Source organism: Syngnathoides biaculeatus, chromosome 9 (genome assembly GCF_019802595.1).
Source record: "Syngnathoides biaculeatus isolate LvHL_M chromosome 9, ASM1980259v1, whole genome shotgun sequence".
NCBI classification, from domain to species: Eukaryota; Metazoa; Chordata; class Actinopteri; order Syngnathiformes; family Syngnathidae; genus Syngnathoides; species Syngnathoides biaculeatus.
Window position 1 is genome coordinate 21,302,384 of NC_084648.1, and position 9,781 is coordinate 21,312,164.

The following is a 9,781-nucleotide window of genomic DNA, read 5'->3' on the forward strand; positions in this document are numbered from 1 at the left end:
AAAAAAAAAGCTGCAGGCGCCAATCGACACTGTGTACACGACGTTTATTGTTAAAAGTCATCTGACGAGACTTCAAGACACGTTGGCCTCCTGGTTGAGGAGGGGATTCAGATCCAGTTTTGTCTTCTCCATGGCGGCGATCTTCGCCCTGCGAGAAGGTCGCGCCGCCGGGACCGCGTCGGGAACGTTTTCCCCGTCGCTGCTTTCAAAGGAAATCACGGCAAAATGCGTCGGCGGGAGTTGGACCTCCGCCGCGAGACGCGGAAAAGTCGAGTCTCACCTCTCCTCGGAGGATCCCGTCCTCTTGCTCGCCTTTCGGCCCCCTTTGGCCGCGCCCGCCTTCCTTTGACCTGCGCACGCGCTCGCGTCAACGGGACAACTTGTGCGGCGTGTCGGCGACGGCCAACGTTACCTCTTTTGCCTCTCGCGGGTGCTTTTGGTGGCTCGTCTGCGACGGTTTCTGTAGAGACAACCTCGTTACTGTGCGGCTCGGCCATGAAAGCATTTTAGCAATTCTTTCCGAATAGTCGCGCATGGTACCGTCTGCGCCGACGTCCTTGGGCCGCGGCACGGACGCGCCGAGGACCTCGGCTTCCTCCCTCGAATCCGCCAGTTGAGAAATCAGCTTGTCCAGAGCGCGAAGGCTCACCCGCTCTTTCACCACCTGAGCGACGCGACGCGCAAGTCGAAACTTGACGCGGGAGAAGCGGACGGGTGGCGCCGGGATATTGCCCACCCACCTGGGCGAGCTGCTGCAAAAGGGACAGCAGGTCCTCCCTGACCGTCTGGTTCCCGCTCAGCTCCAGATAGCTCAGGGTTTTGGCGTAGAGGTGCACCTCGGGGGCCTTCGGGTCCCTCAGCATCTCGCCGCATACGCGCAACGCCAAATAGTCGTGGACGCGAACTTCCTGGAGGGGCGGCAACAAACAATCCGGTCCCGGTCTCGAGGGACGCTTCAAGAGGACGGTGGACACTTTGCAATAGACGGTGATCGTTTGAAGGGCTCGACGTTACAGCGAACTAATCTGAGCAGGACGAACCCCGAGTAGGTGCAAAACAACAACACGAGCACGGTGGAAACCGGCAAAACCCACAACCGAGGTTCTGCCAGATGAGCTAACCGCCGCTAGTTTCTCCCTCAAGCGGGACCGTACTGCAGCGTTTCGTCTTTGAGAGAACGCAATCCGGCGGATTGCTGAAACGCTTCCAATTATCTCAAGAGAGCCCAAAGAGGCGGCATTTCACGCGAGCGAGCGAGCGCACCTCGGCGTCGGGCTTGACGAGCGCACTCGGACGGGTCAACTCCACGAAGAGCTCCGCCACATTGTTGACGTCCACCTGAGCCAACGGAGACGTGGCGGGGGCGTTCAGCAGCGTGCGCATGGTCGGGAGGAAACTCTCCTCCACCACTTCCTGGTGGGCCCTGAAACAAAAACAAGGGGAAGCCAAAAAGTTCTTTCACATCACAACAAGACTTTGGACCTCCTGCCCAGCTGGGTGATGTGCCCCCCCCCCCCCCCCCACCTGCTCTGCCTGGCGTAGAGCTGGAAAAAAACGCCCAAGCAGTGCCGGAGTCCGACGTCGTCCTCGGTGAGCGGGTTGTACCACAGCAGAACCAGACGTGACAGGATCTTGGCGCTGGACACGCGGCCGGCGTACATCAGTTTGGCCAAACCTTCGGCCGTCGCCGTGCGCAGTTCCGAAACCTGCGGGCGACATTTCCCGACGGTTGGCGCGTCTTCTCAAGTCTTCGTTTTGCTGCCGCTTCGGAAACGCACTTCGTTATTTCCACCGTTAAGGCTTCACAGCGGCTTGGAAATTGGAACTTACCAAGATCGTGCCGAGCGCACGTTTCTTCGCGTATAACGTCACGTTCATTTGTGCCAACGTTGAATATGAATACAAAAAAAAAAAAAAACTTTTATGTTGTTGTAAAATGTGAAATCTCATTTTTTGCAGTTAATGGTGACAGAACCTCCTGCAAAAGGTGAAAAAAAAAAAAAATGAAATGGGAGTCATGATTCCCTGAGGAATTTTTGTGGGTTCAGGTACCACAATGAGTATAATATTTTTTCATGTAGAGTGAATCAATATTTTTGTACTTCTGCCCTCTTTGATGCCCCTCAGCGGCCCCTGGAACATTAAGGACATGACCCCCCCCCCCCAAATGGCATGCAGGGAAACCAACATGCATGGCTGTTTTTTTTTTCCCCCGCCCCTTCACCTTCGGTTTTTTTTTTTTGTTTTGATGCTTAATATTTTGTGGAATGGCCAGGGACCGCCCTATGCATTCCTTGAAATTATGTTTCATGATCATTTTGTCCGAACAGCGTCTGTGCCGTTTTGCTTCAACACAGCTGACACAGGCCGCGGCGCCGTCGTCCGTCCCGCCCCAATTTTTGACAATCCTCTCAATTGGGTTTTGTCACAACAACACTAAAAGTTATGACGTGACGCGCGCGGGCTGACCTCACTGTCCAGAAGTTCCGACAGCATCACCAAAACGTTCCGAGCGCCGTCCTCCCCGTCGGCTTCACCCGGCGCCGCCGTTTCCCGGTCCGGCGACGGCGGCTTTCCACCGTCGCCGTCGTCGGAAAGCAGCTGGAAGCCAAACAGCAGCAGCTGGTCGGTGACCGCTCGCAGAGCGATGATGCGAATCTTGACCTCGTCCAGCTGAGCGATCTTTCAAAAAAAAAAAAAAAAATGCAGTTGTAATATTGGGGTTATTGCCGCATTCTACTCTGAACAGAATAAACCCCCCCCCCCCCCCCAGATGGAGTCAGGAATATAAAAGAGACTTTGAAATCATCTGTGTACTTTTACTTCCGAGTGCTCCAAAACGTCTCCCTCCCCCACAACAACAACAACAAAAATCATACATTCGAGTGTGAAATTTAAGAATCAAGTCAACTTTTGTCAAATTCAAGCAAACTTATTGTTCCGTTTATTGACACGTTAACGCTTCTCTGTCCGGAACCGTTTCGGAGCCAAATGCTCAAAAAGAGGAGATCGTGTTTGCATTTTAAAAAAGAAAAAGAAGAAGAAACGCAGGAGTTGGGGCGGGGGGGGGGGGGGGGCCAGGTCCAGTATCAGTGGAAGCGTCTCAAAGCGGACTTGCTTCGGATCGGCGCCTGCTCCGGAGCGGAGAGGCCCGGAATCTCGAGAACGACTTGCCAGCTGTGATGCTCGCTTGCTTTTTTTTTTTTTTTTTTCCCTTCTTCAAAAATTTAAAATAATAAAAAAAAAAAAAAAAAAAAAAAAAAAGGCACCAAGCGGCCCGTTTTGGCTCATGGTAAAAAGCAGACTTCAAAAATAAGCGGATGCGAAATTCCTGCTTTGAACCTCCGCTGGGACCATTAAATAAAAAAAAAAAAAAAAAAAAGCACTTGGAAATGTTTGCGTCGCCACAATTGAGAAATCCCGCCGATATTTACTGCTGCAGGCAGATGGCAGGGGAGTCATTTGTGAGCAACGTCAACATACATTCCGTGATTTTTTTTTTTTTAAAACCTAAAATGCTGCGATTGGCTGGCAACCAGTTCAGCGCGCGGCCCACTTCCTTCCAGAAGAACGCTGGGATCGGCTCCGGCACTCCCGCGACCCTTGTGAGGATAGGCGGCTCAGAAAATGGACGGCTCAACGTCAAATGGGAACGCCGATCGGAAGTGGCGGGCTCCTTATTATTTGATTATTGGAGCAGTCATCAATTATTACTATGAAGTGTCGTTTTGACGATTTGGTGCTGATCCAAATTTGGAGGTACACGTGACAGAAGCGAAGCGCGCACGTCATCGGCGTCACGGACGTCCTTACCTGCAGCAGAAGGACGAAGTGCGTCTTGGCGAGCTGCCTGCTGTGCAGAGCGCACAGACCCAGACACACCACAGCCGTGCTCCGGACCGTCGGGTGAGCGCTGGCGATGCCGGGCAGGACCTGGCGGCGAGACGATCCCGGTCAAGCGGAAACCCGACGCTCAAATCGGTCGAAAGGCCGCGGAGCGGACCGTACCAGCGAAGACATTAAAGCGCCGACGGTGGGCCCGATTGGGTTCTTCACGTTCATCTGCTTGAGCAGCTCGGCGCACATCGTCAGACACCTCAGCAGCGTCTCCGGGTCGTTCTAAACGCAACGAGACTCGCAAAATGGACCCGGTAAAGGAACCCCCCCCCCCCCCCAAAAAAAAAAAAAAAAAAAAAATATGTGCCAATATTGCACTCAACCCTCGGGCTGTGGCTTCAAACCATTTTCAAACCCGCGAGGTGTTGGAGGTCCGGTACCTTCTCAGCGCGGATCTCGTTGTCGACCGTCTGAACGCTGGCCTCGATCTCCCGGAGGATTTGGTTGCGCCGGTTCTCCTGCTCCGCGATGACGTCCTTCAGTTGGGCGGCGCGGCCGAAGTCCTGAGCGCCGACGGACTCCTCCAGGGCTTGTTTGGCCTCCATGATGCGAACCTTCACCTCTGCGAGCTGAATGGGTGAAGCAAAAAAAAATAATAATAATAAATAAAGGGGGGGGGGGGCGGCGTTAGTCCGAGGATTCTTGACAGCGGCCGACGGGGAGGGGAGGGGAAGGCGGCCGCCCCCAGATGAGAGCAAAAAAAAAAAAAAAAAAAAAAAATGGACACCCCCGACCTGAATCCGCTGGCGACGGCTGGCGTTCTCGTCCGGAGGCTGACTGGCTTCGGCGACTGGCGCCCGAAGGTCCGAGATGATTTCTGCCACCTGCACACAAGACAAAGTCCGCTCGCATTTGGTCCTGGGTGGGAGGCGGCCCCGCGGCGTCTTCCTCTGTGGTTTGAAGACGCTTGAAATAAATGCTTTTCACTTCTTTTTTGTGATATTTAAAAATCAATTTTCCACAGAAACTCGATTTATCTCATGATAATGTGAAAATTCCTGTTCTCTCTTTTGACCTGCTTAACAAAAATCAACATTTCCCGCGTTCACCAATCGGAGCCGATGACGTGAGTCGGCTGCGGGCACGCACCTCGGGTCGAAGGTCAAAGTAAATCACGGCCAACGTTGGCCGTGATTTAATCTGCAGTTGCCCTCCGGCAAAGAGAATTTTGCCCCCGTTGTCACTTTCTTTGCTATTTGCTAGTCACTAAAAACGTCGGCAGTTTTGGCAACTTTGACGGCGCTTGTAGAAAAGAGCTCCGACCCGTCTGCCGCCGCCGCCGCCGCCACAAAACGCGAGAGCAAAGTCGTGTCATTCGATGACGTCGGGCTCCCGAAAATAAGAAAGACCAGAAGTGCGTCTCACGGTCAGAACGCGTCGGTTGTCATCGGGCACGAGCGCCAGGAGCTTGTCGGTGAGCGAGACCACCAGCGAGGACGGCGTCTGCGGCGAGGTCAGCATCTCGCGCAGCACGGCCACGAGACATTTCCTGCAAACGTCAACAAATATCGGGCCACGGAAGCAGAGAACCGGAACCGGAACCCTTCCGCACGGGGGGGGGGGGGGGGGGGGGTCCTCTCTCTCTCTCACCTGCCGCCCTCCTCGTTGGTGTCCAGGCAGTCCATGAGCTGGATGAGCTGCTGCGAGATGAAATCTTTGGTCATGACCAACTCCAGCTGGCTGAAGTCGGCTCTCTGCTCCTCCGACAGAACCGGAACCGCCTTCAAATACCTGAAGGAGGGAAAAGAAGCTGGGAGATTTTGGACTCAGTGGTAAATCGCCCTAAAACTGCAATTCAAACCCTCTTCCGACCCCGATCTATTGAAATTATTAGTTGTTTTTTTTTTCCCCCCAATACATACACACCTCGTCTGGGGGGGGGGGTTCATCAATAAAATGTACAACGTTGATATTTACTGCTAAAGTTAAAAGTGTTCAAAAAGCAAGCGAGGCCTCTCGACCCCTGAGTCTGATTCGCAGTTATGAGAACAAAGCGCCGATTATGTGGCCCGCCGCCCTTGTGCGCACTCAAAACGATTTTAAACACGCGGACGCGTCAACGGGTCAGTCAGTGATGGCGAGAAGACGCGCAAGAAAATTGATCAAACGTTACGTCTGTGAGCGAGTGCGGTCCAAATTCAAAGTCAAACGAGAACCCGACGGCGGACGTGCCGGCTCGCCGTTCGACTCCTCACCGAATCAAGAGCAATCGTCGCCGCGCACGTTCCTTATTGACGGGGCGCTTCTGAGAGGTTTTGGCGGGCCTCAGGAGATCAAATTGGGTCCCGGACCGGCGCTTTTAGGAGTCGACGGGGTTCATGTTTGAAAAATGAAACGAGTGCTTACCTGAAACGCAATCTTTTGATTGGTTTGTTTGCCTTGACGGAGGAAAGGGAACAAAAAGCTCATCAATGATATTTGGAAAACGGCTCCGTTGACTTTCGTTTTCCTTTGAGGAGAAATTCACTGGCGGTCAGCGGGATTATGAATCTTCCAAATACGCTCTTGCGAGATCGGACATCTTTTTACGACGTACCAACGCATCGCAGCGGTCCCAAAGTAATTGAAGGCGGAGGAGAAGCGGCGCCGCGCAGCGGACGGAGAAGGCGAGCCGGACCACGTTCGGTCCACTTCGATTTCGTCAGATCAGAAAGCCGCAAAAACAATTCTTTACCGGCTCCCCGCGGAAGCGTCTCGGCACAAGCTGCCTTGTACCTTTGAGCGAGGGCTCCCGACCCTCCACGCAAACGGCAGAACTTTTGGCGTCCCACGTACCCGCCGAGGTAGTCGGCGTAAGCGGCGGCGTCCGGCAGGATCCGCTCCAACATTTCGTCGCCGTCGTCGCCTTTTTCCTTGACGAACTTGCTCAGAGCTCGCCAGTAGAGCGCATTCTCGCACGTCAGCGCCTCCGCCGGGATGAGCTTCCTGCTCAGACGCACGGAAAATTCACCCACCGGGGCGAAAGGCCGCCAAGAAGGAGCCGACCCGCGTACCTGCCGTCCAGCCCCGCGGCGTTCCGCAGCAGGTCGTCGGCGTCCGCGGCCCGGAAAACCACCGGCAGCGTGGCCAAAGCCGTCGGGGCGCAGTTCTCCACGTCCAGCCTGTGGAGAAGCTCCAGGATGTTCCCGTCCAGTTGCGAAAGCCAAGCGGGCAGCAGACGGGAGCGCACCGTCTCCTTTACGACTTCTGCGACAGAGGCCGGCCAGCGATCACGCAAAAACCGCTTGAAAGCGCGACGGCGGGCCAAAACCGCTCTCACCCGATGCGTCGCGGAGTCCCCGCTCCAGCAGACTCACTCTTTGCGCGATGGACAGAGCTCGAAAATGAACCTTGTCGGCCAGAACCTTTCAAAACAAAAAGTCACGCGGCCGCTGGGCAAAACGGCAAAAAGCCGCAACGCGACACCCAACGAGCGGCGCCTACCTGGTAGGCCAGCTTGCGGACATTTTCCTTCACGTCGCGGGTGCGTTTGAGGACTTTCGGCAGGGTGCGAGGCGACATGGCGACGCAGGAGAGGACGGCCCGGCGCACCTCGGCATTGGTGTCGTGTTCCAGAATCTTCAGGAAGGCTGAACGAGAGAACAGACACCAGTGACGGCAAACGTGGACGGAGGTTTCTCCCCGCCGGCCACGGGGAACACGCACCGCTGACGGTGGGACAGTCGGGATCGTTCGGCTGCTGCAGTCGGGTCATGGCCGAGGCGGCCTGGATGCGCACGTTGGGGAACTTGTCGGTGACCCGGACCAGCATGCTGCGATGGATGCCTTCGAAGAGGTCGTCGTCGATCTGAGCGTTCTCCGGCATGCTGCCGAGTATCTTGTTGATCAGCTGGCACACGCGGAAGCGCACCGCGTGGCTGTTGGCCTCGTGGGACTGACAAAAAACACGAAGCGCATACGGTGAAGAAAACAACTATTTGTTAGTTCTCCCACCGAGAAATCACGGAGGGGTCTGAAATTTTCCATCGAAGGAGGTGAGAGAGAGAGAGAGAGAGAGAAATCATCGAAAAAGAAAGTCGCAGTGGAGCCCCGTGGCAGATATCACCTCGCGGGGTCTCAATGAGCCTCGGAAAGGTGAGGAATCAGCCCGGGACCGCACGGCAGGACTCGGTCAACGACCCGAAAAGAGCTGTTCGTCCGCCTCTCAAAGTCCGCCTCCACTCGCATGAATGTTCCTGCATCCGATGCACCTCTGTGAGGTTGTTAGCTGCAGAAAGTCACCCGACCTCCCCGTACAATCAGTAAGACTCAACTTGTAACGTGGCCAAGGCCAAAGAGCTGTCCGAAGACACCAGAGACAAACTTGTACAACGCCGCATGGCTGGAAGGGCTACGGAGCAGCTTGGTGAAAAAAGATCCACTGTTGGAGCAGTCGTTAGAAAATGGAAGAAGCGAAACGTGACGCTCGACCTCAACCGGAGTGGAGCCCCGTGGCAGATATCACCTCGCGGGGTCTCAATGAGCCTCGGAAAGGTGAGGAATCAGCCGGGACCGCACGGCAGGACTCGGTCAACGACCCGAAAAGAGCTGCCACCGCCGTTTCCAAGGTGGCTGTCGGTAATACGTCGTGGTTTGAAATCGCGCGTGGCACGGAAGGTTCCCCTGCCTAAAGCGGCACGTGCCAAGCCCCGTCTTAGGTTTGTCAAGTCACGGGGGAAAGTTTTGTGGTCAGACGAGATGAAAAATGGCTGCGGTAACCGTGCTTGGAGGAAGACCAATGACGAGTTCCATCCCGAGAACACCGTCCCTACTGTGAAGCACGGGGGTGGTAGCATCGTGCCTTGGGGACGACCGCGGCCGTCTATTGTGAGATTTTGGGGAGCGACCTCTTTCCCTCAGTCGGGGCCGTGGCGGGGGTCTTTCGACACGACAATGACCCGAAGGACACGGCCGGGAAAACCGAGGAGTGGCTCCGTAAAGAAGCACGTCAAGGTTCTGGCGTGGCCTCGCCAATGGAAAATCTTTGGAGGGAGCTGAAACTCAGCCAGGACACCTGTCTGATCTCGAGGAGTGGGCCAAAATCCCTCCTGCAGTGCGCGCAAACCTGGTGAACAACTACAGGAAACCTTCGACCTCCGTGACTGCAAAACGGGAGAACCTGCAATGTAGCAGGGGCTTCAAGTCCCCATTTTCTTCACTGTAAGTTGTCGCTTCTCATCCTCATCAGTGTGTGCCGGGTTCCACTTACTTTTCCCCTCAAATCTAGAGCAGAACTCGAAAATGACTTGATATCTTGCTAAACGCCAGAATAATGGGAAGGATGTCAAGTTGTCCAATATGCAAATGCACACACAAACCTCCAGCAAGAAGTTGAAAAGGAAACTCAAAAATGGATGATCGTCCTCCTCCTCGTCGTCGTCGTCTTCTCCTTGTACATCTTTGGGCGGACACTGGAAACTTGTGGCGAATCTGGCCGCAAACTCGATGACGTTTTCCACAGCGGGCTCCCGCTTGTAAACAATCATGGCGTGTTTCAGAAAGCCGATAAACTGCTGGTGGAAGGAGCTCTTGTCCTCCAGCTGATCGGCGACAGACAGACAGACAGACGGGACAACAGTCAACCCGCACGCCACAAGAAAGACTCGACTCGACCGGTCCGGGACTCACTTTGTCGTAGCGGTTCTTGAGGCTGGCCACCAGCTTGGCCTTGTTGCTGTGGGCCTTCTGAGCGCACCCGAAGACCTCCTTGAGGTCCGTTTGGCTGATCGCGGCCATGTTGCGACGAAATGCGACGCGTCCGCTTTTCTCTCCGCGCAGATTAAAACAATAATAAACAATAATTACAGCGCGCGGCAACTGGAAGTCGGACGAGTCTCCTCTCCGGTCCGGTCCGGTCCGGCTCGCTTCTGAATGTGGCGCCCGCCTGTTTTCAAATGCCGTCCTC

General features: G+C 54.9%; 1 protein-coding gene across 2 annotated transcripts; it reads right to left on the minus strand.

Moving 5' to 3' along the window:
* Positions 1–27: 27 nt before the first annotated feature.
* Positions 28–9,767, minus strand: ncapg (non-SMC condensin I complex, subunit G). 2 transcript variants are annotated; one of them, XM_061829660.1, is made up of 21 exons: positions 9,505–9,767; positions 9,195–9,416; positions 7,543–7,771; positions 7,321–7,466; positions 7,157–7,241; positions 6,891–7,083; positions 6,673–6,822; positions 5,488–5,628; positions 5,263–5,386; positions 4,632–4,721; positions 4,278–4,466; positions 4,009–4,119; positions 3,814–3,933; positions 2,470–2,682; positions 1,525–1,706; positions 1,264–1,423; positions 741–908; positions 541–664; positions 413–460; positions 281–350; positions 28–199 (listed from the first exon to the last, which is right to left on the minus strand). In XM_061829660.1, the coding sequence occupies exons 1-21, from the start codon at positions 9,610–9,612 to the stop codon at positions 73–75; spliced, it is 3,000 nt and encodes a 999-aa protein (XP_061685644.1). In that variant the 5' UTR covers positions 9,613–9,767; the 3' UTR covers positions 28–72. The 2 variants fall into 2 exon arrangements, with proteins under 2 accessions (XP_061685644.1, XP_061685643.1); XM_061829659.1 differs by having other exon boundaries at positions 28–202.
* Between the last annotated feature and the right edge of the window lie 14 nt (positions 9,768–9,781).